Below are 27,840 nucleotides of genomic sequence, written 5' to 3'. Positions count from 1 at the left end.
TGGGGTCTCTGCAGCTCCAGCTGCTCAGAGGACAGGATCCCAGGGCACTTGAGTCTCTAGAAAAGATGCCCAAAAACATTGGTGCTTTAGGATCAAGAATCACAGCACAGAATAGTTTGGGTTGAAAGGAGTGACTATTGTATATACACACCTGGGGGAAAAACTCTTCTTTTTTTGAATGACTGTATGTTGCTCCAGTTAGAGAAGCCAGAGGTGCAGGATGGCTTCCTCAGGACAACAGCAGAGAGAAAATGGTTCTGGTGTTGCCAGGTGAGGATGTCCAGTTCTGGGTAATGTGCAGTGTCTGTGTGACAGCTGCTTGTGGCTGTGACTGGGGGAAAACCACATTACTGAGTTTTAGTAAAGCTTTGGGGATGGTGAGCTGGAACCACCCCATGCAAGGGACTCGCTGTGGGTTTCCTGTAGCTGGATCACAGCATCCTGACTGGGGGGAAAAACAAAACCTGAGTGAGCCTGCCATTGTACTTAGGAAGGTAAGCGCTAAGGAAGTTCTTCTGGCTGGTGAGATAAGGCAAAATATGACATAATTCTTGATGGATAAGGATCAGTGAGTATTGGAATTGTGCAAATGGAGTGGCTTTGTGCCTGGTTCAGCAGAGCACTTAAAATTAAGTGCCTGCTGGTACAGCTGGAGCTTAAAATGCCTCCCTGGCTGTCCCTGGAGGCTGCATGTTCCCGGGGCAGTTTTGGGGGCATCTGAGCAGCCCTTGGCCTCCCCTCAGCTGCAATGCTGAAGCACAGTGGGCTCTGCATGCAGAGCAGTGAGGGGCTCAGCTGGTGCAAATTCCGTGCAGCAGCAATGCTGTGCTCAGTTGGCATTGCTGGCTGCAGGAGGATTCCTGCAGTCCAACATGAATCCCTTGGGCTCAGCACAGCTATCTCCTTACCTCGGAGGAGCTGGGGGGGATCACCTGCAGCTGCTCTTACCTAGTTCAGGAGTACTTGCCTGGCTGTGAGGAGTTGTGCATCCTGCTGAAATTACAGAAGGGCTGAAAACATAACTACCAGAGCTGGCAGCTGGCCAGTGCCCTGACACAAACCTGCATGGAAAATTGCTTTGGCATCTGTATTGACTGGAGATAATTGGAACTTCCCAGTATTTTTTCAGCTTATCCTAAAACCTTTTAGCAAGAACAACAGTTGGGCAGCAGTGTGCAGCATGATAACCATGTTTCCATGCAGTTCAGGCAGGCCTTAAGTCCCAAAGACACAAAAAAGTTTCCCCAGAGAAACCCCTGTAGCTGGTGGTGGCTCTGAGCTGACTGTGATCCCAGTGCTGGCTGCTCAGCAGTATTAATATGTCTTAAGGGTGAGCACAGAAATAACTTCTCATGTTTTAGAATGGGAAGGGTTTTTAGCTTTTGCTGGCTGATGTGGGAAGAGAGCTGAATTTCCTTCAGAACCTTAAATCAGAGGCACGTGTGCAGGGGAGAACTGGCCTCTGAGGTGACTCTCAGGCTTAGCTCTTGCTCTTGTCCCTCCTAGCACTTGCAGGTCTCTGGATTTATTTATTCTGTTGCAGCTGAAGCTTTCCACACGTGAACTGGAAAAGAAGCTTTACCAGCAGAGATACGGGGATGTTCCTGGGGCCTGGAATACTTTGCCTCTAAGCTGTGCCTGTGTGTGACCCACCCTCCCTGGGCACCCATAGCACAGGCTCCCGGGCTGCCCTTGGCTGCTCAGATCCCGGGATGATCATCTTCGTGTTGGAGCTGGCAGTGCCAGGCTCTTGGCTTGCTGTTCTCTGTAAATGGTCCCATAATGTGCATCTGGCAGGGCTTCATCATAATTGCTTGTAAATTTGTCTTTGATCTGTTTCCTTTCAACTTCACCCAGGTTTAGCCGAGTTGGGGGTTGGACTGGAATTACGAGGGAGAAATTGGTTGTGGTCTGGAGCCCTGGAAGCTGAGAGCCCTTGAGGCAGAGGAGGAGGTGGTGTAGATGTGCAGGGGGCAAGAGGAAGGGTTAAGCAGCTGTCAGCAGTTAAGAGATGAGGTAAGTGTGTGGTTTTCAGCATGATGCTGACCATTTTGGGCATTTGGGAGGTCTCTCCCCTGGGCTCTCGGGGTGCTTTATCTGTGTTCTCCCTTGCACAGACTGTAGTTTTCTGTGCCACCTGGCTTGTGCACGATGTGCATGTTCTAACGAGGGTGCTCTGGAGGTGACTTTGTTAATTAATTAGCCCAGGATCCTGGTAGAGGGAAGGGACCTGTGAATGAGGCATTAGCAGTTGGTCTGAAGAGGCTCCAGTCCCACTCAGCTGAAGCAAAGGTTGGGAACAGGAGGAGGTTCTTGAGGTTAGTGAAGCTGCTTTAAAAAAAAAGAAAAGTTTAATTGACCAATTTTTGCTGCTCAGCTCGTGTTTCTTTCTGCTGAGCACAGCACTGTAAACAGAGATCCCATATCCTGCAGGCCTCGCCAGAGCTGGGAAAAGGGAACTGAGCCCTTGGGGTGGAGCAGAGACTTCTCCTGGGTGACTGCTCATTTTGGGGGGGAGGAAAACCCAAAAGTCTTGTGATTACCAAAAAGTTTTGAGAATGGCTGAGACTGTAATAAACTTTGAAAAACCAACTCTTTGTTTTTTTTTTGGTTTTTTAAAATTTAAAAAACCCTTTTTCTCTAGTATTTTTCTGAGATATATGAAATTAAATTAATTAACAGAAATTAAAAAAAAAAAAAGTATTCCAAACCTGATCTCTCCGATTATTCTGAAAAATATAGGCTGTTAGCAAAATAAGGTTTGGGAAAATTGTGTTGGTTGTGGTCCCTTATTTCTTTCTGGCTCTGTTGTGGGTTATAACAGGGGAAAGAAGAATCAGTGCACTGCTGTGTTACTCTTTTCCACAGCCACCCTTTGGGATGAAGATTCACAGCGGGATGTGCAGATTTGTTCTCCAAAAACGAGACAGATGTGGCTGGGGAGAACAATACAGCTACTGCTGTGCGTTCAGAAGCTCTTAAAGATGACTTGTAATTTGAGATCCTCAACTTGCAGCAGCTTCAGGGAGAGTCAGGGTTATTTTTGGGTCTGAATCCAGCGCTGTGCACAGAGGCCCCTCCAGAGCTGCGAGGGGGCTCGAGCAGCTGTGACGTGCTGCATCCCAGGGCCATGTCCCACTTTAATCCATTTGAGTGTCCATTTTGCAGCTTGGCTATAGTTTTCAAGACCTTTAATTGAAATCTTGATGCTTATATTTTTTTTTTGTGGGGGGGGGAAGGGAGGAGGAGTGGTGTTTTTTTGTTTTGTTTTGTTTCTTCTTTCTGTCCCATCTTCCTGCTGGGGCTGCTTCTAAGAGACAGTGGGGCTTCCTTGGAAAGCCTGCTCTGGTTCCTGAGGCAGATTGTGCTGAGTAGAGCTGAGGGGTTTGCCTGCCAGGAGAGATTCCTGCTGAGCAGGTCCCTTGCTGGCAGGTGAGTTACCTGTGTTGAGGTGGAAGAGGAACTGTAATGTCATAAAAGCTATTGAAAACAACCATGGAGAGCCAAGTGTGAAACTTTTGCTGCCTCTTCCCCTCCATCCTCCATCAGCTTCCCATTTCTGCCAGGACTGCAAATGTGAACCTGTGTATTTGGATGGAGAGCTGACAGAGATTAAAAGCTTTCATCTGAAACAAGTCCATTTATCCTGGGAATCCTGACTTTACTAATAGCAATGACCACAGAATGAATTGTGGATTTTTCTCTTGTTCTTCTGTCCTGATTTAAAAGCATTAACATCAAACCGCGTGTGGAGATGTTTCTTCTGCTTCTTGCACAGATCAGCTTTGTAATGCAACTTAAGCTTCAAAGTTGCAGAGCCTTTTAAGTTTAGGCCTTTGGTGCTTCAGTGGGTGATCTGTAGCTCTGATTTCTGTCCAAGGCAGCATTGCCTTCCTCCAGCTTTCTTCTTCATAATGGGAATTAATGGAGCAATGAGGAACTGTCTGGCAGGACCAGGAACTGGTGTAATTGCTTGTTTTTGTGGAGATGTTAAGTGTTAACTTCATTGCCATTAATTGAAGATTACCCCCTTGGATCCCTTTGAGTTCCTGGAGATAACTGTCCAGGCAGAGCCGGGAGCTCTGGAGAGGGGCACGGGAAGGACAATTCCCACTGGGAGTGGTGGGAGCTGCTCAGTGCCCTCCCTGTCCCAGCTCTGCTCCCCTGGCAAAGAGGTTCTTGCCAATGACCAGGTGATTTTGTCTCCTCATAGGTGGCTTTGCAATCGTGTTCCTGGTGAGGACGAGCAATGGGGTGAAGTGTGCCCTGAAGAGGATGTACGTCAATAACGAGTACGACCTGCAGGTCTGCAAGAGAGAGATCCAGATCATGGTGAGTCCCTGCTCTGTGCTGGGCCCAGGCTGGAGTGCAGGGGTGGGGCCTGGGCACCTTCTGCCTGCGAGCTCTGAGCATCAGGGCACCAACTGTGTGTTTTCCTAGCAAAAATGGCTTTTGTGTGGCGAGAGCTGACCTCTGGACTTGTGTGTAAATCCAGTACTGACCTATTTCAAAAGGTCCTGTCCAGTGGAGAAGGAAAACCCGGTACCTGAAAAAAATGGGAAAATGAGGGGAGAACTGAATGGCTTAGTGGGAAAAGGAAGGGCAGAAGATGTGAGCATGACTGGGGATGTTGGAATTCAGTCTCTCTATCTTCAGTTGAGATCTCAAGTCTTCAGCCTTTTAAACTTGATGGTTCTGATATCTCTGAACTGAAATCAGTGCATGAGTGGCAGACCTCCATCCCGAGATAAATCTGTATCACAGCATCTTCTAATCCTGTGGGTCGGGATGAAGGTTATCTCTGCATTGCTGAGGCTGGTAGATAAAAACAGTATTTGTGGGGTAGCTGCTGCCAGGGCTTCTGAAATGTAAAGAGTTTGTAACAAGCTCTGGGATGTTTCTTTAGATTATTGGCCACAAGGATTTATATGATGGCGTAGCTATTTTTAATAGCTGTTTCAAACTTAGCTTCCCTAAACAAAAGACAAAGTGGAGATGATCCAAATAAATTTGCCTAATCTTGTTTGCAGCATGGTAAACATGGAAGTGCCACTTTTGAAGTTGTATTCAGAGATACTGATGAGCATTTAGAACAGCTGCCAGGTGGGGAATTCACAAAATCCTCATTTTGTGAATTTGCCACACGAGGTACAGGTTTGGGGTGGATGATCTTCATATCAGAAACTCCTACCTGTAGCAATTCTGTGTGTGATTTCTGCAGTAGCTTTAAATTAGGTTAATACCTTTTAAGTGAACTGCTGTAGTTTGTGATAGTGCAGGGAAGCTTTCGGCTACGTGGGAAAAGATGAGATTAGATCTTGCATCAAAGGTTTAGCTCTGCTCACAAAGCTTGTTTACTTGGGTTGCACTTGCTGCTGTATTCTTTTGGTGCCTTTGGAATGGTGGCTCGTGGAAAGTGAGGGTGAGGAGGGTCCATGGCGTGGATGTGGCTGGTCCATGTGTGAATTGGGCTGGTCCATGTGCGAACATGGCTGGTGCATGTGTGAATTTGTCTGTCTTGCAGCGGGATCTGTCTGGCCACAAGAACATTGTGGGCTACATCGACTCCAGCATCAACTCAGTCAGCAGCGGGGACGTGTGGGAAGTGCTGATCCTCATGGACTTCTGCCGGGGTGAGTGGGGCTCTGTGGGGCTCCTCGTGGCTGGGTTTGTCCTTCCGTGCTTACAGGGAACTTGCACGTCTTCCTTTTGAAAAAAGAGCTGTCCCTAAGCTGCCGGGAAGCTGTTCTGAGCTCAGCAAAGCCAGGGCTGGGGCTGGAGAAGTGGGCTGTGTTGACTCTGCTGATGGGATTGGTACTATCCTTGCTGCTGCCCAGGGTGGTCCTGGGTCCCCTCTATTGTGAAGGAGAACCCTTAGATACATCTTGCTGTTGTCTTTAGAATGGTCCACACAAGAAGTGGCTCCTCTTAAAGCAGCCAGGAATGTAATTTTTCTTCACTTTAGTCTCATTGCAAGCTTTGTTCCACATCAGCCTGGCTTAGGATTGTTCTGGAAGAAGCAAGACATGGATAATGGGAAGCCAGAAAGCATTCCTGTTACCTCTGACCTTTTTGCTTGGCTGTGTGTAGCCAGACAGGCTCTTCCAGCTGTCCCAAAGCTTTGATCTTTGTGGCTGGGATGTAATGTTTGGAACATGGTGCATGTGCTGGGCTCAAATTCTGTCTTCTTGCAGAAGAATGTTCAGCAAAAATAATGTTTTGGCCAGGTGACTTCAGGAGCCTGTGGCAGCTGATGGAAATGGGTATTTCTGGGCCTGTCTGGCTTGGAACTCAAAAGCATTGCAGCATTTACACACGTGTAGTTGTGTGTAATCAGGCCCAGTGTAGGCTCGTGTTCTGCCACGTCCTCTGCTGCTCTGTTGTGCTGCAGGGTCTGGCCTGCCTTGCCTGGCTGTTTGCTGGTGGGAGCAGGAACTCTGTGCAGTTTGGCTGAAGGAATCACTCCATAAACTCTCTTTAAGCTTCAAGCTAAGCATGACCAGAGATGTTGTCAGCACGAGGCTGGCAAATCCCTGCTCAGCCCCGAGTGCAGAGCCTGCTGTGGAGGGAGGCACAAACCCGAGCTCTTCACAGGCACCCCCCCAGCTGCAGTACCCACGTTTTGGGCTGATGAAGTAAAATCCATCTTTCTGAGGAGCTTCCTTCCATCTGGAAGGAGGTGGCTTTTCTCACGTGGCTCTTGCCAGATGCTGTGCAGCCTTCCCCTTGCAATGGTTGTTACACACTGATTTTCCCTTGTTACTTTCCTTTTGTGGCTGACAGTTTCCAAACCAAATCAGTGCCTTTGTGTGCAGAACTGCATTCATTTGGGTGTAAAATGTTCACAGCTGTAGTATTCATTAAACTGAGCTTTTCTTTCCTACCACGAAAGTTTTCCAGCACTTGTGATGTGGAATGATGCAGTACTGCTTCACCAGAGCTTCAGAAAGGAGTTTTTCTCTGTCTGTCTAGGGTGTTTAGAGGAGAAAAAAACCCCTCAGGATTGTTTTGGAAAGGCCTTGACAGCAACAAAACCCCAAAGCTGAGATAAATTCAGGACTCATAAATGAAAACTTGTTTTGTTTGTCCAGAGTTTCCCTTGTTACAGATGGATTTTTAATTCTTTGCAGTCAACAGCTTCAGCCAAGCCACTTAAAGTGTGGGTTTTGTGAGTGTCTCCCTTCCTCCCTCCTCTTGCTTACATGTGGCAGACTAATCTGTGGACTGTGGGTGCCCCAAATCCAGCCTTTTATTCCTCTGGTCAGACAAAAGAAGTCCTATCTGGAAGAAGAAAAAGAAAATTAATCCAGAGCTCAGTGTCCTGCTGTGATTTGGGGACCCACAGCTCACTGTCCCTGCTGTGATTTGGGGACCCACACTCACTGTCCCTGCTGGGACTGGAGACCCACACTCGGTGTCCTGCTGTGATTTGGACACTTAGTGTCCTCACTGTCCCTGCTGTGATTTGGGGACCCACACTCAGTGTCCTGCTGTGATTTGGACACTCAGTGTCCTCACTGTCCCTGCTGTGATTTGGGGACCCACACTCAATGCCCCTGCTGTGATTTGGGGACCCACACTCAGTGTCCTGCTGTGATTTGGACACTCAGTGTCCTCACTGTCCCTGCTGTGATCTGGGGACCCACACTCAGTGTCCTGCTGTGATTTGGACACTCAGTGTCCTCACTGTCCCTGCTGTGATCTGGGGACCCACACTCGGTGTCCTGCTGTGATTTGGACACTTATTGTCCTCACTGTCCCTGCTGTGATTTGGGGACCCACACTCACTGTCCCTGCTGTGATCTGGGAACCCACACTCAGTGTCCTGCTGTGATTTGGACACTTATTGTCCTCACTGTCCCTGCTGTGATTTGGGGACCCACACTCACTGTCCCTGCTGTGATCTGGGAACCCACACTCAGTGTCCTGCTGTGATTTGGACACTCGGTGTCCTCACTGTCCCTGCTGTGATCTGGGGACCCACACTCAGTGTCCTGCTGTGATTTGGACACTCAGTGTCCTCACTGTCCCTGCTGTGATCTGGGGACCCACACTCGGTGTCCTGCTGTGATCTGGGGACCCACACTCGGTGTCCTGCTGTGATTTGGACACTCAGTGTCCTCACTGTCCCTGCTGTGATTTGGGGACCCACACTCACTGTCCCTGCTGTGATCTGGGGACCCACACTCGGTGTCCTGCTGTGATCTGGGGACCCACACTCGGTGTCCTGCTGTGATTTGGACACTCGGTGTCCTCACTGTCCCTGCTGCTTGCCCTGCAGGGGGACAGGTGGTGAACCTGATGAACCAGCGCCTGCAGACCGGCTTCACCGAGAGCGAGGTCCTGCAGATCTTCTGCGACACCTGCGAGGCCGTGGCCCGGCTGCACCAGTGCAAGACCCCCATCATCCACAGGGACCTGAAGGTGAGCTCTGGCCCCAGGGCTGCAGCAGGGCAGCACGCAGCATCCTCCTGCCTGTCTGCCGGCTGCCCACGCTGTGCTTCTCCTGCTGCTGATGAGGGAAAGTGGGCATAAACACACCTCTCTGCTGGAAGATAAAAAAAGAAATGAGCCTCTCAGTGTTGCTTACCATATGTTTGCCATCTATAGATCTACTTAAACACAAATGTTTGTGAATAATTGTGGCTTGCACGTGTGCCAGAATGTACCCGATGAATTATTCACAGTGACCTGAAACACTGCTTATTTAAGGTAGCTCACAAAATTGTTTCCAGATCAAAAGAAGCGCTCCAGAAGTGTTGGCCTTGGGGTAGGAATCCTTAGGAGCTTTTGAAAGTGGCCTCTGGAGCTCTGACCATGAAAGCTGTTGCAAAACTCTGTGTGCTTAGCTGGGCCAGCTTGGGGAAAATCCCCTGCCTGTAATCCAGCAAACAAAAAGATGTTCCCTTTGCTCTCAACGAGCTGGAATGAAATACTCAGCCAAGAAGGAGGCTGCTGTGTGCATTTGAAATTTAGATGTTCTTCGAGGGGCAGGTTCTTTTTTCAGAGCCCTCACAGATGTTTGTTTGTGCCACTGCTCATTGTTTTATACACCACGTGTACCAAGGAGAGCCAGATAGGAAAACAGAGCAGAGGAAAACATCCTCAGGGTTTGGTGTGCTTTGGCATGTTTGAAGTGACAGTGATGCCCCTGCTCAGTCAGTTTGGGTACAGGAACAGCTCCAGTGTCTCTTCCCAGGGGGAAACAGGTGACCTCTTACCAATCTGAGTCCTGGGTTTAAGGCTGTAAAGTCTGTGGGCAGCTTGCAGGAGTTTGTCCAGGTCAGGAAAACAGGGTGAGAGTCAGGAACCTCTGCAGCTGACATTAACCCTGCCCTTACCTGGGGGGTTTAATGCAGAACAAACTCAGTGTGTTGCAGGGGAATAAATCTGGGCCATCTGTGCTGGGTTAGTGAGTTGATCTGGAGTGTTGCTTTCTGCCTGAGCTGCAGTTGCAGTGGGCTCTTGGTGCTGGTGTCCAGCCCACTGCTGCCTGCCTAGGCCAGGGCAGGTTTTGCAAGGCCTGACTCTTGGTAAGCTGTGCCCAGAGTCGGGGTTGGCTCTTCTCTGCTTGGAGACATGTTTTCTGCTTGAGTAGTGTATTGTTTCTGTCACGGTGACCTCTGGGGATCTCAGCACTAACACAGAATGAATATTTATATATATTTTGACTTCATTTGTGTTAAAATGTAATACTGTCAAGGGACAGTTGCAAAGCCAAGAGAGATTAAGGGCCAGAGAAGTTTAGTACAAGTTCTGGGTGTAAGGAGGGACATGTAGATGATTTCTGGGTTGAATATCACCCTGCTGAAGAGGGGGCAGATGTTGGCTTTGCAGGCAGCTGGGGGCTTGGAGGCTTTTTTTGCCTTCCAGCTCTTTGATGTTGCTCTGGTGCTGGAGGTTCCTGCCCAGAGAGCTCTGCCAGCAGAAGGGAGGCTGTGAATGAGCTTTCAGACAAGTGCAGCTGGAGGAGCTGCACTGGCCCCTGGCTCTGAGTTTGAATTAACCCAAAGGCTTTGCCTGAAGCAGAGCAGCCTCCTGTTGGCCCAGTCCCCAGCTGGTGGGAAGTGGCCAACAGCTGGGGACAGCAGCACCTTTAGGCAGCATTTCGGTGGGCAAAGGGTACGTGGCTCTGTGGGTAAGCTCCTGTGTCACCCCTGCCTGTGCTCAGGGTGGGGTGCAGCTTTCTGACTGTCTGACCAGAAGAAGACACCTTCATCCTCCTTTTAAAGACAGTTTTCTCTGGCCTGGCAGTGCGTAGCAGGAATTTCTCTTGCTGTGTTTACTTTTTCCTTCTCCTGTCAAACCTGGTTGCTGGATAGTCCCATGCTGATGTCTAACAAACCTTTCAGGGTGCTTGAGTGAGAAATCACCTCAGACTTCTCAGGCAGGTAAAGGGGGAGGACTCTTGGGGAAATGTTGGAGGAGTATTTGCAGGGAGCAGGGAATAACAGCCAGTGTTGGTCTGCTGAGAGAACATCTGTGTGCAGTGCTTTATTCAAAGCAGATGGATGGCACGGGGGAAGGGGCGTGTTTAACCCTTGGTTTCAAGCCAGCCTTCTCCCCCTCAGCTGCTCTAATTTGGCTGCATTTTCTGTTGCTTAAAATGCTGACTCCTTCTATTTCTTTCCTTCTTGTAAAGATCATCCTTGATGGGGAGCTCTGCTTCCAAAGGGTTTTGTTAGCAAACGCTTATGTGGTGATTTTTTAATTTATTTTGAGCTCTGTGAGCAGTGTGTTTTATCTCGTTGTTGTATCTGAGTGTTTGACACTGATTGAAGATAAAGACATGAAAAATGGTGTGTTCCCTCAAGAGAACATGCTGTTAGTGCTGCTGCACAGATGAGGAGCTGGAACACGGGGTGCTCTGCCAAAGCAAAGATCTGAACGCAGGGTTTCACACATTTAAAGTCAGTGTTGGAACAGGCAATTTCCTTAGGTGGGTGCAAGGTAGAGTTTTGTTAATGCACAGTTGTGAGTATGGAGCAGAAGGTTTCTGTTGATTTTATTTGTTTCTGTTGCCTGGTTGAAGGTACCAAATCATATTTGAACGAAAGGGGGTCTTCTCAGCAGCCTGGGGGAGCCTCTGCTGCTGCAGCCCTGTTTAGGGACTGTGGGGCACCCAGCAGACTCTGAGAACAAGCAAATAAATGTGAGCGTGAGCTGAAGTTTGTGTTCAGCGAGACCCTCAGGGACAGGTAAGAGGCAGACAAAGACCTGGAGATATGTTTTAATTTCATAAATATGGAAGTGAGTGTGTCATTTGTTTGCCTCCCCTCTGCCCCATAGACTGTGAGGAGTTATACCCTTTGTAAAGCTGGGACAGCTTGGATTTCCTGTCCCCAGGTCAGAGGCCAGACCAGGGCCACAGTAGCTCAGGAAGGGTGAGCCCCAAAGGCACTGGGACACTGAAGTCTTACAAGAGGCAAGGAAATGTGCTTGCAGGAGGAGAAGGGAGGGGTGGCAGGATGGAAGGCAGTGTTACATGACTTGATGTCTATTTTAGGAGATGTGACAGTTTTGATGCCTGTTTTCTTTGCTGTCACTTTAAGCTTTAGTGTCAGATGTGTCTGATATGTCTTCAGGCACTTAAAACCTTGACTCATCTGAAAAAAAAAAAAACCAAACCCTGACTATTTTTTTGTCTGAGTGATTCTGTGTCTGTCTGTGATGCTGCCAGGTTGAAAACATCCTGCTGCATGACCGTGGCCACTACGTCCTGTGTGACTTTGGGAGTGCTACCAACAAATTCCAGAACCCTCAAACAGAGGGGGTGAACGCAGTCGAGGAGGAGATCAAGAAGTAAGTGTGCTTTGCCTTTTCAGCTCAGCTCTGTTGTGTTTGAAGGGTAATTTTCTCCTGTGCTGGGGTTCATTTTGCTCAGCCTGTTGCAGCAGATTGGCTGTGCTGCATGGCAGTGTCTGCTGCAGGTGAATGAGTGCCTGGGGGAAGGTGAAACAATAAATTGAGCTTGATGTAATTGCTTTGGACCTGAGATTAATGCAGAGAAGCAGCCCCACCTCAGTGAGGCAGTGACCTGTTCTGTCTTGTGCAGGGTCAGGCTGTCTCTGTCCTTCATCTGTCTTGGCTCCTCTGAGCTCCAGGCAGGGGTGGCACAATCCCATCCTGGCTGAGCTCCCCTCCCCACGGATCCAGGCACTGACTGGCGTGATCCCAGCTCTGCATGGGAAGTGCCAGCTCCTGGAGGGTTCAGTCCAGCTCCTCCTCCTGCCCCACACACTGCCAGCTGTCCTGGCAGCAGCTCTGGTGCCCCTTGGTGCTTTTTAAAAGGGGTTCAGTTCAGTGAGCCCTGGGTCAGGGCTGGAGCACACTGTCCTTGGCCTTGCTTTAGTTCTGACAGCATCACTGCTGCAGACTGGCCACTCCTGTTATTAGGAATGGCTGGCTACAGATGCCTGAGTTTTGCTGGGATTCAGCTACACCTGCCTGGATTTCCTGGGTTTGTTTGGCTGGAGTTTTCAGTTGCAGTCCCTTGGAGTGCCCTACTTGTACACTTCAGCCTGCAAAACCTTTGCCTTTGGCAGTGATCAGGGTGAGCAGCAGGCAGCAAAGACAGACCTGCTGGCAGGAAATCTTACCAGAACAGCCTCATAATCTGTGGAGCAGTTTCCAGCTTTTCTGTTTGTTGTGATCTGTTAAGATGAGGCAGATTCTCACTGGTTTGAGGCACACAGTGACCCATCCCTTGCCAGAGTGTCTCTGAGCAGGACTCCTGATGTGGAAATCTACTTTTTAGGACCACAGATCCATTTACAATCTCTGTAATACAGTTGGCCACAGCCCTGCAGTGAGGGCATTGCAGAGGACGTTTGATGACTGACCTTGTTAATGCTTTAAATCCTTGAATGTTTCTGTTTTTAAAATGACTGCACAGTTTTGTGGTCAATTCTGTGCTTTAGAGAGGGTTGTGGTTATTATTTTGGCTTCCCAAGGCAGTTTGAAGGGTGTTTTATTGTTTGAGGTGTATAGATTTTTCCAATAGATACCTTTAGCATCCCTTTCCTTAAAATGAACAGGGAAAGAGTGAATTTTGAGTTATTTGGGAATGTGACATACCTGATATGCTCCTTTTGAAGTCCCTGATCCACCTTCCCCTGCAGGTACACGACGTTGTCCTACAGAGCACCAGAGATGGTGAACCTGTACAGTGGCAAACTCATCACTACAAAAGCAGACATTTGGGTATGTATGGCAAACCCTGGGCATGCTTTCAGTGCCACGCAGGGAAACGGGGCTGGCCTCCTTCTCTGGGATCCTGGACAGCTTTGGAATGCAGAATTCCTCTGGGGATGTGTCTGATGAGTTCCTGCTGAGCAGGGAGGCTGCTGGAGCTGACTGTGTGCTCCTCCTGTGTGGTTTGAATTTAGAGATGGATGAAACTCCAGGGTTGAATGGGGCAAATGTGATTTTCTATCATAAGAGTTAAATCAGAAAATTCAGGGTGTTTTGGCTGGTTGTGCTGGGGCTGGGTTGTTGGTATGTGGAATCAAAGTTCTGGTCAGGATTGAGTAGAAACCTGAAAAAATGGCCCTGCCCCAGCAGCAGCAGTGTGCTGATCCTGTGGAACACAGGGCTGAGTTGTCAAACTGGCCAAAGGCCAAACTTCTGCATTGTTTCTGGTGATCAGGGCAATCCTGCCATGCTCTTTCTTCATGGTGGGAACAAGATCCAGCTGTGGTGGGGTTCATTCCTGGCTAACCTGGTCTCCTTTGGGTGGGACAGAGGTGAGAAAGAGTCTGTGCTGTCTGGAGTGGCAGATCAGCACGTGTTTAAAAGTGTTTAAAATGCTAACTGAGAGCATGTTTTGGGTTATTTTGGAGCCCTGAGCTAGGAGGTAACATGGTAGAAGCAGAAAAAGAGAGTTTTGATGTATGCTCAGTAGTTCTGCATCTACAAGAGGGAGAATTGTTGGTGTGACATCTGAAAGTCCCCTCAGTGAGCTTGGCTGGGGAAGCAGCAGCTGCTGTGGGTCAACTGGGCTGTGGCCTCAGCCTGCAGGCCTGCTCCAGGGCTTGTCCTGCTGGAGCCTCCCTTTCCCTGAAACCTTACCGAGGTTATTTGAAGCCAGCGTGCAATTTCATTGTGAAATCCTGTGACAAAAGAGATGAGCTGATGATGAGTTTCTTAGGATTAGGAAATGTTTCCTGCCACCCCCCCCCCCCCCCTTTGAGGTGGTGGGAGTGTTTCATAATTAGCCCTTTGTGCAAAAACTGTTTTCTTTTGCAAGAGGTGGTGGTTCTTGGTGCCAAAAGAAGGGTGGCAGAACCTGGCAGCCTGCAGAATGAGCTGTACTTCCCTGGCATTTATTTATGGCAGTTGAAAGGTTGTTTGGACTTAGTATTGGAAACAGTTTGGGTTTCTCTTTGTCAGAATGGATGTATTAATGATGATGATTGCCATTTATTTGTGCTATTGCTTTGCTCTTTCCTCCCAGAGTGTGGCAGAAGGGCTTTTCCTGCTCAGTGACACACAGGGTGGTGTGATGATGAGCAATCCCCCAGATCAGAGTCTGACAAGGGAGAGCTGTGCATGTTCATCCTCCCCTGCAGCTGTGCCTGTCCCGGGTCCCTCGCAGGGGGCTGGGGCAGGCCTGGCACCAGCAGGAGCCCAGGATGGTTTCAGCGTGGTCAGTCTGTTCTCTCTCTCCCTGCAGGCCCTGGGTTGTTTGCTGTACAAGCTGTGCTACTTCACCTTGCCCTTTGGGGAGAGCCAGGTGGCCATTTGTGATGGCAACTTCACCATCCCGGACAACTCGCGGCACTCGCAGGACATGCACTGCCTCATCCGTGAGTCTGCCAGGGCCCTGCTCCCGCAGCCCTGCAGAGCAGCAGCTGCTCACAGAGGTGCTGGGAGTGATCTCCTGCTGCTTTAGCAGCTCACCCCCAGGAGATGGGCCCCACAAAGAGGTTTCTGTTTGGCCAGGCTGAGGCAGCTCTGTGCAAGGGCAGGAGCACACACAGCCTTGCTCTGGGTCCTGCAGGAGCTTGACAATAAGGCTATTTATGCAGAAACGTATTTCTGCTGTAATAAATCTGTTTGGATAAGGAACTGAAAACACCACAGTGACTTAGGCTAGTGATAAGAATTCATCTCCTGTGAACTGGGAAACAGAACTGAAATGATTTATAAATATCCCAGTAACTAGAGTGAATGTGTAATTAAGTGTACAATGCACTACTCTTGGCAAAGCTGGGGAAGCTCTCTTGTTTCCAGCACAGCCTTTGATTTTTTTCCTTTCCCTAGCCACAGTCTTGACTCACACAGAGTTGGATGTGTTTGCAGAGCAGGCTGGTATTTTCTTTGCTGATGTGGGCTGTCTGCAGTGGTGCCTGTGGCTGCCCTGTCTCCCTGCCCTGCTGGCACACCAGGGCTGGATCAACCCTTTTCCTGTGGGTTCACCTGACGTGCCCAGTCCCACCCGGTGCTGTTCCCTGGCCAGGCAGCATTGGTTGGGTTGGAGGGACCTTAAATCCCATCCCATCCCACCCCTGCCATGGCAGGGACACCTCCCACTGTCCCAGGCTGCTCCAACCTGGCCTTGGACACTCCCAGAGCTCCAGGAGCAGCCACAGCAAATCTGGGCACCCTGTGCCAGGGCTCCCCACCCTCAGCACAGAAAAGTCCTCTGCTAGATCAAGTGTGATGTGCTGCCCTGCATCTGTGTGTCCTGCTGCTCTGATCTCAGCATCTCCATCTCTTCCAGGCTACATGCTCGAGCCAGACCCTGATAAGAGGCCTGACATTTATCAGGTGTCCTACTTTGCATTCAAACTGGCCAAGAAGGACTGCCCGGTGCAGAACGTCCAGGTGAGCAGAGGGGTGGCCTGAGGGGGCTCTGGGAGCTGATGAATTCTGAGCTTTTGCCTCTGTCCTCTTGGTTGTTCCCCAGTCCTGTAATTAGGAGGGTCTTGTTTGTAACAGCACGCTTTGGTTTGGATTTTTTGGGTCAGAAATCAGTTTCTCATTCTGTTTGTCCCTGATTTACCTCCTCACCCAGTCACCAGTGTGAGGCCAACCAAGAGATCTCATGCATGTGAACATGGGAAATTAGGCCATGCTTGGGAAATTTGATTTCCAGGCACGCTCATCATAGCGTGTGTAATTTGGCCTGCACTTGGGTTTGAGCACAGCAGTTCTGGGCCTTGGCTGGGACTTGGCATCTGAACTGCATCAGACCTTGCACAACCATCTGCCCCTTCTTGGTGTCTCTTCAGAGACTTCATCTGCAAAATGGAGTTGACAATTATTTTCTTACATTGTTATGAAGACTGTGACAGACATTTTATTTTGTTGTTTCTACATAAATAGAAACTTAGGGCTTTTTCTTCCCCATGTTCAGGTGATGATTTATGGTCTTTATGAATAAGAGGTAGTTTGGGTTCTACTATGCCTTTGTTTTTATAGCATCATTAATAAATTTTGTCACTACTGTCCCCTGGCTGTCTTTTAAAAATGACATGTCTTTTAAAAAATTGTGCTGTGGAGCTTTATGTTCATATTCCATGCTCAGTGGTCAAAAAGCTGAGCCCTCTTTTCTTCCTTTGTAAAGACTCTCCCAAACTCCTGTCTCCCCATGGCATGAACCTTGTAGTGTTTGTTATGTGTCCACATGAGGAATAATTGCTTTGGGGATGCCCAGATCTCCCTGTTTTATTGTGATGTTTTTGCACATTATTTCTGACTCTGTTTTCTGCCCTTGAAATACCAAACTGGGCATTTTTGGGATCTGCAGAACTCTCCAATCCCTGCTAAACTCCCAGACCCAGTTAAAGCAAGTGAAGCTGCTGCAAAGAAGAGTCAACCAAAGGCCAGGTAATCCCACCTGCTTTTTACTCCCCCTTTTGTTGCCTGTTGTCTCTGCTGTTTATTAGAAAAGGTGTTATTGTTTAGCTGCTTCCTTGGGACTTCAGCTGCCAAGTGGTGACTGAGCACAGTTATTGTCCCTGACTCAGAAACAATCTGATATCAGGTTCATTAGTTATCAAGAACAGTTTGGTATCTACAAACCACAGCAGGCTGGGGGCATAGCTGCTCCTCTCTCTTGCTGTGCATTTTTGGAGCTCAGTAAACATTGAGCAGAGAGTTCAGTGACCTGATTCTGGGGTGCATGTATAGAAGTTAAAGTGCATCCAAAGATGGCAGTTTAGACAACTCTGCCCAAAGGTACCAGCTGCTCACGAGCTGATTTGTGTCCTTCATGTGCTCATTCAGAAGTCTGAGTGGTTTCAAGCAATATGTTGTAGGAAATAGTTGGATATAAGTTGAGTGGTTTTGACAAGTCCCAGCTGTCCACCAGGAGAGGATGCCACGACTGGCAGAGGAGTCAGAACGATGGTGTTGGGTTAATTGTTGTGAATGCATGCAGGAGGTTTCACTGTGCCTGGGTGCCTGTGAGCATGTCACCTCTGTCAGTCACACCCTGCTGAGGTGTGGGTGAGTGTTTACCCCTGCTGTGTGTTCTGTGCAGCAGCTGCCCAGCTCACAGGCTGTGCTCACTGCCCTTCCTTCTCCTCCTTCCTCAACAGGCTCACAGACCCCATCCCTACGACAGAAACGTCCATAGCACCCCGCCAGCGACCTAAAGCAGGACAGACCCAGCCCAACCCTGGAATTCTGCCCATCCAGCCAGCCCTGACGCCCAGGAAGAGAGCCACAGCCCAGGCAGCCATTCAGCCCCAGGGTGAGCAAGTGTCTGTGTGCCCCCTGCTCCCCCGTGTGCCTCAGGCAGTGACCTAACCTGCCTTTGGCTTCTCATCCCAGCTGCAGGCCCGGCTGCCCTGGGCAGTGCCCAGCCCTCGCTCCCTGCCAGCACCCCCCAGCCAAAAGCAGCCCCCCAACAGCCTCCAGCCCAGCCCCAGGCCAAGCCGGCAGCAGCACCCCAGGCACAGCCCCAGGTGCCCTCGACACAGCCCCAGGCCACCCCTCAGCATCAGCAGCAGCTTTTCCTGAAGCAGCAGCTCCTGCAGCAGCAGCAGCAGCAACAGCAGCAGGCTGCCTACTTCCAGCAGCAGCAGCAGCAGCAGATGATGCAGGCACAGCAGGTGGGTGTGTGTGCTGGGTTCATCACATCTCTGTGTCTGCGGGGCTGTACCTTTGTGTTTATGACAAGTTCCTGCTCTTTTGGGGGGAATGGGTGCAGCTCTTAGGCACTTCCTGTGTGTCCTGCAGCAGGACTTGGTCTAGGTCCACCACACGTCCAACCTCTTGTTTCCCAGTTCCCAGTGGTGCAGCAAGGAGCGCCCGCGCAGCAGCAGCAGCTGATGCAGAACTACTACCAGCAGCAGCAGCAGCAGCAGCAGCTGCTGGCCCAGCAGGCAGCTATGCAGCAGAAGACCACAGCAGCAGCAGCAGCAGCTCAGCAGAAGCAGCAGCCCCAGGCCCAGCCTGGCACGGCACCACCGGCGCAGCCACAGGAGCAGGGGGTGAGACCTTGGGGCTCTGGGACTTGGGTACAAATGCTCCTCTGCCAGCTCCTGAGTGCTGATCTGAGTTCTTTCCACCTCTGCTCTGGATCTCAGCCTCTCTACCCCTGAGCAGGTTTGAGCCCAGCCAGCCTTTGCCAAGTCCTAATGGAGGTTTTACCTCCAGAGCTGCACCACAGAAAGGGGAGAGACTTTCTGCCTGTGCTGTAATCCTGAAACACTGCAGAGCAGCAAATCCCCCTACCACATTTGTTGTGTTTGGCTTTTCCCCTCCAGACTGTCCCCAGTCCATGACTGGAATGCTGGGTGCTGTTTTCTCTCCCAGTCCATGACTGGAATGCTGGGTGCTCCAGCAGGAGCTGTTTTCTCTCCCAGTCCATGACTGGAATGCTGGGTGCTCCAGCAGGAGCTGTTTTCTCCCCGTGGCTGCCATTCTGAGCAAGGTCACTGTGCTTTCCTCCCCTGGCAGGCCCAGGTGCAGGCTCAGAGGCAGCAGCAGCAGCAGCAGCAGCAGGCACAGGGGCAGAAGCTGGGCTCCCTCACGCCGCCGTCCTCGCCCAAGGCGCAGCGCGCGGGGCACCGCCGCATCCTCAGCGACGTCACCCACAGCGCCGTGTTCGGCGTGCCCGCCAGCAAATCCACCCAGCTGCTGCAGGCTGCAGCTGCTGAGGCCAGCCTCAACAAATCCAAGTAGGTGCCAGGCCCTGGGTGTCAGCTCTTGGCCAGCCTCAGCAAGCCCAAGTAGGTGCCAGGGCTTTGGGGCTCAGCCTCAGCAAGTCCAAGTAGTCCCAGGGTCCCTGTGTGGGGTATGAGCGAGGGGCTGGGTTGTTGAATGCTCTGGGAGGTGTTGGATGCAAAGCTCTGAATGGAGGTAAGCACAAAACTCTGAGCAAGTCTTTGCCTTCAAGACCTCAGTTTAGGGCTTGGCAGGAAGTGCTGGAAAATTTGCCCCACAGTCCTGATGTTGTCTGAGGTGACCAGGGCCTTCTCTGGCACACAAAAGGCAGTGTCATTTCAGCCACAGCCCTGGTGAGCACTTCATTCTCACTGCTTGACACCAGCGCTTCCTGAAGGTTGGACTTGATGGTCTTGGAGATCTTAATGGAGCTCTGATTGCCTAGGAGTGTTTTCTAGGTTGCTTTGGCAGTGTCTACAGGCAAAAAGCCTTTTGGTTGTTGGTTTTAACCCCTGAGATGTGGGTCCTCAGCCTCAGTGCTCCCAGGCTTCTGAGCATGGGACTGCGGTAACTTCCCCTGGATGTTTTAATTGGGAAGTCATTAGAGTGTAGTTGCTTGGAGCAGCTGATGGTGCTGGCCAGGGGGTTTCATGTGGGTGGTTAATGGCTCTTGCTTGGGGTGATCCCATCCAGATCTGCTTCCACCACGCCCTCGGGCTCGCCAAGGACCTCACAGCAGAATGTCTACAACCCCCCCGACATGTCCACGTGGAACCCCTTTGATGATGACAACTTCTCCAAGCTGACAGCCGAGGAGCTGCTGAACAAGGACTTTGCCAAGCTGGGGGATGGTAGGTGCACGGGGTGCTGTGACACCTACCTGCTCTGGAAGGGAAGGTGCCGTGGGTGCTTTTGGGCAGGGACTGCTCGGGTGCCCTGTATTATTACAGTCCTCTGTATTATTGCAGTCCTCTGGCTAAACCCTCCCAGGTTCTTTCTGATTGCAGTTCTGCCTCCAAGGCAGAGGTAGCAGCTGCTTTGACAGTGTCCCTGCTCAGGTGCCTGTGGCAGCTGCAGTTTAAACTCTGCTTCATCTGCAAGTTGGGATTTGCAGCAAGGGCCTTAAGTCACCTAGTAGAACAGTGTCCTAAAAATACAAATGAGCAGCCTGCTTTCAGAATAGAAGATGTGCCCCTAACTCTGGGCCTGCATTCCAGGGAAAGCTCCAGAAAAGGCAGGCAGCTCCACAGAGAACCTGATCCCAGGTTTCCAGCCCGCTGCGCCCGCGGCCCCGGCGGATGCCTTCGGTGGCTCCTCCTTCCCTGCTGGGCCAGGTGAGTCTGGGAGCATGGACAGCATGGGAGGGCAGCTCCTGGCCAGAGCCCCTTTGAAAGGGAAGGAAAACTGGCACAAACAGAGCTGCATGGACACTGAGAGCTGCAGGGGATAGGGCTGGCACTTCAGGAGAGGAGGGAATGTCACAGCTGGGTGGCAGAGACAGGACACTGTGTGGAGGCAAAGGTGGGGTGTGCTTGTGGTGGGGGAAAAAACTGAGCCCTGAGTTCCCAAGGAAGCTTCTTAGTGTGTGGAAGTTCCATGGAGCTCATAACAAGGAGTAAAACCTGTGTGGCTCCAATGTGGCTGGACTGAGGAGTTTTTCTGCCTGTGGGACCTTGTCTGGTTTTCCTTTGGTCCTTGTGTCCTAAGGTTTTGCTGTGAGCAGCCCCTTCCGTGCCAAAAACCCTTGGTGAATGATGCTGCTCATTTCTACTCCTTCAGCATCAGTTCTCACTGTGGGCAGCTCAGACCTGCCAAGCACAGAGGTGGAAAGCTGCTTCCAGGAGCTCCAGGAGCCAGGGATCCTCCCCCTGGTGACAAATGCTCCTGGCTGATGCCTCCTCACTGAAACACAACTCTTGAAGAATGCATTGTGGGGCAAGGAGTGACAAATCCATTTGTGCTTATTTCTGTTTATAAAAGGAGATTTAGGGGAGCTTATAACTGAGCCTGGTATGTTGGTCCTTGCTGGAGAATTAAGGAGTTGAAGTCCCTGACACAAAAGTGCTCCCTGGGGAGTTGTTTTCCGAGTTTGTCCAGCTGTGAGCAGTTTCTGATGTTCCATCAGCCTTTGTGGATGATGCTGAGCAGCAGCAGCTCCACGCTGAGCTGTGAAGCACCTTCTGCAAAGCCTGGGGAGCATCTGTGTGCCCTGGGCTCTGTGGTTGCTCTGCCATGGTCAGTTCCTGCAGTGTCTGCCTTCAAAATGTGCCCCTTGACTTACCAGTGCTGGGGCTTGGCGTGGGAAGGTATCTTGGGAATCTTGGTGCTGGGCTGGGCACTTCCATCCCTTCTCTTTCTTTCCCCAGAGACAGGAGCCTGTCCCAGCCTGGCTGGTGCACAGTGCTGCAGATTTTACTGCAAACAAATAGGCTGTGTGTCCTTTGTGAAGCCTTTCACCTTTTGTGCTGCTGTGAAGGCAGATAACAGTTCTTCCCTGCCAGGGAATGTTCTGAGATCTGTGGGTCAAATAGTGTTGGAGAGCTGCATGCTAACAGTGGTTTTGTTTGGGTTTTCATTCTTTTTAGTAGCACACTAAAAAGTGGTTGTGTCAGGCCACAGCTGGGGCTCTGCCTGTGCTGGGGTTTTGCTCTGTGCTTTCTCCTCTTCTCTGTTCACTCTGCCTTTTCTTTTCTTTTCCTCTCTTCTACTCTACCAGCAGAAAAAACGAAAGACATTCTGAGTTTGGACTCTAGCCCTGCTCTTCTGACTGTGCCTGACCCTTTCATTCCTCTCCCGTTATCCGACACCCCAGGTAACCCGAGCTGAGGGGCTGAGGGGGGCAGTCCTGGCCTTCGTTTTGGCCTCTCAATCTCCTGCTGCTGTTCAGGCACACCTGCAGTCCTGGGCACTGCCAGGCTCTGCAGGGCTCTGTGGCAGTGGGGATGGCTTTCATGGCAGGGCCTGGGGTTCTCTCTTTGTTCCTAATGCCAGAAGTGTAGGTGGGTGTCTTTGGAGGCTGAGCTTGCCAAGCCAAAAGTGATGGGAGGGCTGGAGCACCTCTCCTAGGAGGGAAAGCTGGAGTTGTTCAGTCTGGAGCAGAGAAGGCTCCAGGGAGAGCTCAGAGCCCCTTCCAGCGCCTGAAGGAGCTCCAGGAGAGCTGGAGACAAGGCCTGGAGGGACAAACACAGGGAATGGCTCCCACTGCCAGAGGGCAGGGCTGGATGGGATTTTGGGAATCAGGAATTGTTCCCTGAGGGTGGGCAGGCCCTGGCGCAGGTGCCCAGAGCAGCTGTGGCTGCCCCTGGATCCCTGGCAGTGCCCAAGGCCAGGCTGGGCAGGGCTGGGAGCACCTGGGAGGTGTCCCTGCCATGGCAGGGGTGGGATGGAACGGGCTTTAAGGTCCCTCCCAACACAAACCATTCCAAGATCCTGTGAGAAATAATCCCCAGGTGATTAATTACCTGTTTTCCAATGGCCTCCAACCTTGAAATTGTAGGTTTTATTATTGTTAATCTTTCTTTCCTCTAAGAGTCAGTGTTTCTTTGGCTTCCAAAGTCTGTTGCAAATCTGAGCATCTTGTGAAGCACAAGTTACATGTGACCTTTTCTGATTTGGCAAGGTTTTCCAGTGCAGTTGGTGCTGTTTCATTTACTTTGCAGTGCTGCTTCTAAGCCTTTTCTGTGCACATTTCTGACTGCAGCAGCCAACACTTTTTAGCACAAGATTATGTAAGTGCTTAGGAGCTTATTTGCAAATCGGTGGGATTTGGAATCTGGGGATGTTTTTATCTCAGAGCCTCTCTCAGCCCTCTGGTGAGTGTGTGGCAGGTCCCACGTCAGTGAGCCCCAGAGCACAGCTGCAGTCCCATCCTTGTTCCAGCCCAAGGCTCTGGCTCACTGCTGCTTTGGAGGACCCAAAAAAGACATTTCCATTTGTTTGTTCTTTTTAAAGTAAAACCTGAGGCCAGGAGCTCATGAATATTCTCAAGGACTAGGGCTACAGACCAGTCCTTAGCTTTGATACTAAGAGGGCTTGTCTGCTTGTAAATTCAGCAGAAAAGATCAAACTTCTGGATTTGAGCTCAGGTTTTCACCTGGCTGCAGCTCAGCTCAGGCCACAGACCTGCTCCCCTTGGCACCTGGAGGTGCAGGTGCAGTGGGTGTCCCTCCTCCTCCTCCTCCTCCTCCCCTGGCTAATGGCTGCAGTTCTTAATGGAATTATAGCTAGGAAGAGGAGCTGGCAAGAGGGATGTAAAAATATGGCAAAACATCTGTTAAAATAAGGGAGAATTAAATATTCATGCTGAAAACATATTTCCTTGTGTATGTGCAGGAAAATGAGCCAAGTTGTTCTTAATGAGCTTATTTCAGGCTTCACCACTGACTAATCCTGGGTGTTGGTCAGGGGAACTCTCTCTGTGGGGTCACTCCGACTGATGGAGGAGGGCATTTTATTTTTTTGGGAATAAAACACTTGATGAGATGTTTTTAATAACCATAACTCTACTCCAGGCCCATCAATTCTGAGAAGATAACTGGGTGCCCAGCTATGCCTGGGTGTTCAGAACAGCTCTGATAAACAACTGTATTTCTGCTGAGGATTTATTTGCACCAAGATAACACATTGAGATAAAGTAATTGCACATGCACAATTAGGCAGGCACAGCAGCTGTGGGTGTGCACTAATGGTCTGGGTTTACATCTTGAGCTGGGAAGATGCAAAAGGGCAACTGCTCATGTGGGAATGATGGATTTATTGCTGTATTTACTGGGAGGACAAGGTGGGGGAGTGATGATTTAAAGCAATAAAGCCAGCAGACCATGAGAATCCCAGCTAAATGAGTGTAAAGAGCATCCAGTGTTCTTCTGCCTGGGCTTTGAATTTGTAGCGGGGAGAATTTACTATTTTACAAATATTTGAGATCTTGAAGGTGAAACTAAAATTGCTTGGTTTTGCTCTCTTAAGGAGCCAGTGTTTGTCCCTGTTTAATAAGAAATGACCCAGAGTCATCAGAAGGCTGAGTGGCATAAGTGCCTCAGTCTTTACTGAATTCTTCTTTTATACACTGGTCTGACACAGGTGGGCCTGATTGGTCATTGAATCAATGCATTTCACCTGGTTGAAGAATTAGCAAGATGACTGGTCATTTAATTAATGCATTTCACCTGGTTGAAGAATTAGCAAGATGATTGGTCATTGAATCAATCACCTGATTGAATAATTAACAAGATGCCCATGTGTAAACAATCTTAGGAGAATAACAAGAAAACAGATATTAGAAAAACAACACCTGCAGGTTGTTTATAATGATTGGCTATCACTGTTTATCTCCAGCTCCCTAAGGTCTCCCAGGCCCATTCTGGGAAAGCTTTTCTGGCTTTCTCTGTCTCTGAGCAGGCTGTCACATCCACAGCTGTTGAGTGTTGTGCTGGTAGCTCCGTGGTGTTTGCAGAGCCCTGATTCCCTTTGCCTTTATTCCCCTTCTCTTCCTGCCCCTGCTGTGTGAGAACCAATCCATTTCTGCAGGAGAGTGGCAGTGCAGCTTCCCTGGCCTGGCCCAGGGAGCACCACAGCCTGGCAGCACTCAGGGCTGTTCTGAGCTGCTAAAACTTCATCAGTCAGCAGGCAGAAACCCTGGCCAGTGCCATGCTGCCCTGCTGGCCGTGTCCCTCCCTGGCAGGATTTTCACAGCCCTGTCTCTCTCTCCCAGCTGGCCCCCGAAGGAAAGGACTCTGCTGTGTGCTCTGCTGAGCTGTGTGCTGCCCAGGGCAGCCCTGCAGTGAGTACCAGCCTGTGTGTGCCCCACCTGCCTGGTGGGCACTGCGTCCTCGCCCTGGCACACAGCTCTGCCCTCTGCTCCGTTTAACTCGCAACTTGTCAGGAGTCCTTGTTCTTTCTAATAGCCTGCTCTAACCCAAGCCCCTTTGCCTCTCTCACCTCTTGATTTGACGTTTTTGATGTTGATATGATTGGTGTTATCTCGACTGATGTTTTTTCCTAACTCTGGTGTTTCCTAAAATGCTTTCTGGGTGTTTGTGGCTGAAGGGGTGTGTGGCCAGCAGTGAAAGCAGCATGGCTACAGAGCCTCTGGCCCTGCTGGCTGCAGATGCAAAGTCTGGCTGACTGTCAGCTCCATCAGGTGTGTGCATGTGCTGCAAAAGGGGTCTGAAGAGCAGGCCAGTGCCCAAAGCTCTGCTCCTCAGCCCGTGCACGGTGGGGTCTGGCCTGTCTGCCTGTCCCAGGCTACAAATCCTGAGTTAATTCAGTGGCTGCTGCTCCTCCTGGTGTTGGTGCAAACCAGAAGAGAGAGGCTTTCATTCCTGGAGGAAGTGATTTGGTTTTCCAGGCTCTGGAGCCACCAGCATCAGCCTCTTGGGGATGCTCCAAGACCCATCAGCTGCAGGTTCTTGCTCTGCTCTTTATGCAGATGTTTTCCTTACTCTGATAGGAAACAACCAGGAATTTCTTACTGTGAGGAAGAGGGAACTTGACAAATCTCAAAGGTTGCAGTGTGTGGCTGTGCTGAGAGGGCACTTTTTAATCCCCCTCTGTGTTTTTATACATATTTATATATGTTTTATATATATATAAAAACTATGGCAGTGGCAGCACTGTGGGCTGTTCTGCAGTGGCTCCTTGGGAGAGGAGCCCACGGTGGGTGAGGATGTCCTCACCTCTCTCAGGTGGCTCCTCTGATGGCTCTGAGTGCTGCTGGGGGACAAACTTCATGGCAGGGCCTGGTGGGACAAGGGATGGTGGTGTTGAGCTGAAGGAGGAGGGTTTTAGGTTAAAGAGAGAATCTTTTCAGTGAGGCTGGTGAGGCCCTGGCACAGAGAAGCTGTGGCTGCCCCTGGATCCCTGGCAGTGTCCAAGGCCAGGCTGGACCCTGGCGCTCGTGGAAGGTGTCCCTGCCATGGCAGGGGTGGCTGAGCTCCCACAGGTCCTCTGCAGCCAGGGGCACTCAGGGTTCTGTGCTGGAGCCACTTCCCACCTGTGGTGCAGGTGCTGCTCTGGGGCTCACACACAGCACAGCGAGCTGAGCTCCTGATTAATGGTGTCTTCTTCTTCATTCTGCTTTTTCTCTCTGTTGCCTCCTTTATTCCTTTTCCTGCTTGCCCCAGAAAAACTGATTGAGGGCCTCAAATCTCCCGAGCCTGCGCTCCTGCTCCCCGAGCTGCTGCCTCTGGCTGACCCCTTCGGCAGCACGGCAGACACTGTCAATGGTAACTGCCCCTGTGCCCCCTGTGCCCCCCTGCATGCTCCCCCTGACCCCCAGAGCAGCCCCTGGGAAGGGATGGAGGTGCTGAGGCACAGCTGCCCTTTCCCTCTGGGGTGGGTACTTGGTGGCTGCTCTGCTCTGGCAGTGGCACTGCTGGGCCTTGGGAGAGAGAAAGTTGATTGCTGATTGAAGAAAGGTATGGCAGAAGTACCTTTCTTTGTGGTCAAGAGTTTGTGTTGGACCATGGCTGGGCTGTCTCTGTGGCCCTCAGCAGGAGGAGGAGGAGGAAGGGCAGCGTTCCCTGGGCTGGGCAGGGCTGGGAGCAGAGGTGGCTGCTGTGAGCCTGGTGCCCTGGACTCCCACACCTGGGCTCCAGGCAGGGTTTTGGGGTGCTGCAGAGCTGTGTTTTACTTGCCAGGTGCCCTGAAGACAGGAGTGCAGGCTGGGGTTGTTGCCATCAGCTGCTGTGGGTGGGTCCCAGCTGGGTGTGACCTGTGGCTCTGACAGAAAGGAAGGACCCGACTCCCTGTAACAGCAAAACTTTGGCAGTTTCTGGCAGTTGTCTGAATTTTAATGGTCAGTTACTCTGAATGCAAGGGAACTCTAGTGGTCACCGCTTTCCTTTTGCTGGACAAGGATTTTGTGGATATTTTCTTCCTGTTCAGCTGTGGGGCAGGTGTTAGTGACCTCCTGTTCCACTCTCTGGGCGTTTCAAATTGGGCTTGTACAAATTAAAATAAATGAAAGCTGAAACCAGAGTTCGAAACCAACCAAACCCTTGAGCTGACACTCTACAGGGCCAGTAAAGGATTCAGACAACTCCTGCCTCAGTTCCTCCTGCTTTTCCTTGCACACTAACCTCTGGCTTCTCCTGTGCCCCTGGAAAGGCAAAGCTGCCGTGGCTGTGGAGAGCCTGATCCCGGGGCTGGAGGCCCCGCTGCCCCAGCGCCTCGTGTCCCAGAGCGACTCCGTGGCCTCCAACAGAACAGGTTGGTGAGGCACCAGGGGCTCTGCCTGCTCCCCGGGGGCTGCTCTGCCACTGCTGGCACCTGGGCCAGCTCAGGAGTGCTCTGGGCTGCTCCTCTCCTTGGGGGGAGTGCAGAAGGCTCTTCCCCAGAGGGGCTGGCACTGCCCAGGCTCCCCAGGGAGTGGGCACGGACCCAGAGAGTGCCAGAGCTCCAGGAGCCTTTGGACAGCGCTGCCAGGGATGCCCAGGGTGGGAATTCAGGGTCTGTGCAGGGCCAGGAGCTGGGCTCTGATCCCTGTGGGTCCTTTCCCACTCAGGAGATTCTGTGGTGCTGTGCAATGTTCCTTGAGCCCAGCCTCCCAGCCCTGGAGGTGCTGGTGCATGGCTCCACGAGGTGGTTCAGAGCTCAGGAGCAGTCCCTGGTGTGTCCTGGGGGGCACAGAGCAGCTCCTGAGCCCTTTCTCCTTGTGCAACCTGGGCTGGGCACTGCCCACAGCAGCTGGGCTGAGCTGGGTTTGCAGCTCCTCTCTGCAGA

General features: G+C 51.0%; 1 protein-coding gene across 3 annotated transcripts in view; it reads left to right on the top strand.

The window, feature by feature from the left end:
• The window catches only part of AAK1 (AP2 associated kinase 1), a 56,795-nt gene that overhangs the window by 14,775 nt on the left and 14,180 nt on the right, over positions 1 to 27,840 (top strand). For 2 of the 3 annotated variants that reach the window (XM_077789230.1, XM_031506733.2), the window contains exons 2-18: positions 4,214 to 4,332; positions 5,525 to 5,633; positions 8,282 to 8,424; positions 11,681 to 11,802; positions 13,122 to 13,203; positions 14,675 to 14,807; positions 15,725 to 15,828; positions 16,754 to 16,833; positions 17,547 to 17,701; positions 17,782 to 18,062; positions 18,237 to 18,443; positions 18,913 to 19,133; positions 19,813 to 19,970; positions 20,337 to 20,453; positions 21,836 to 21,931; positions 26,241 to 26,342; positions 27,226 to 27,327. In XM_077789230.1, coding sequence (XP_077645356.1) covers positions 4,214 to 4,332; positions 5,525 to 5,633; positions 8,282 to 8,424; positions 11,681 to 11,802; positions 13,122 to 13,203; positions 14,675 to 14,807; positions 15,725 to 15,828; positions 16,754 to 16,833; positions 17,547 to 17,701; positions 17,782 to 18,062; positions 18,237 to 18,443; positions 18,913 to 19,133; positions 19,813 to 19,970; positions 20,337 to 20,453; positions 21,836 to 21,931; positions 26,241 to 26,342; positions 27,226 to 27,327 — 2,331 coding nt within the window. The remainder of the gene's footprint in view (positions 1 to 4,213; positions 4,333 to 5,524; positions 5,634 to 8,281; positions 8,425 to 11,680; positions 11,803 to 13,121; positions 13,204 to 14,674; positions 14,808 to 15,724; positions 15,829 to 16,753; positions 16,834 to 17,546; positions 17,702 to 17,781; positions 18,063 to 18,236; positions 18,444 to 18,912; positions 19,134 to 19,812; positions 19,971 to 20,336; positions 20,454 to 21,835; positions 21,932 to 26,240; positions 26,343 to 27,225; positions 27,328 to 27,840) is intronic. The other variant, XM_077789229.1, reaches the window with a different exon arrangement.

Source organism: Lonchura striata, chromosome 32 (assembly GCF_046129695.1).
Source record: "Lonchura striata isolate bLonStr1 chromosome 32, bLonStr1.mat, whole genome shotgun sequence".
Taxonomy (NCBI): domain Eukaryota; kingdom Metazoa; phylum Chordata; class Aves; order Passeriformes; family Estrildidae; genus Lonchura; species Lonchura striata.
This window is presented reverse-complemented; position numbering and strand designations above follow the sequence as displayed.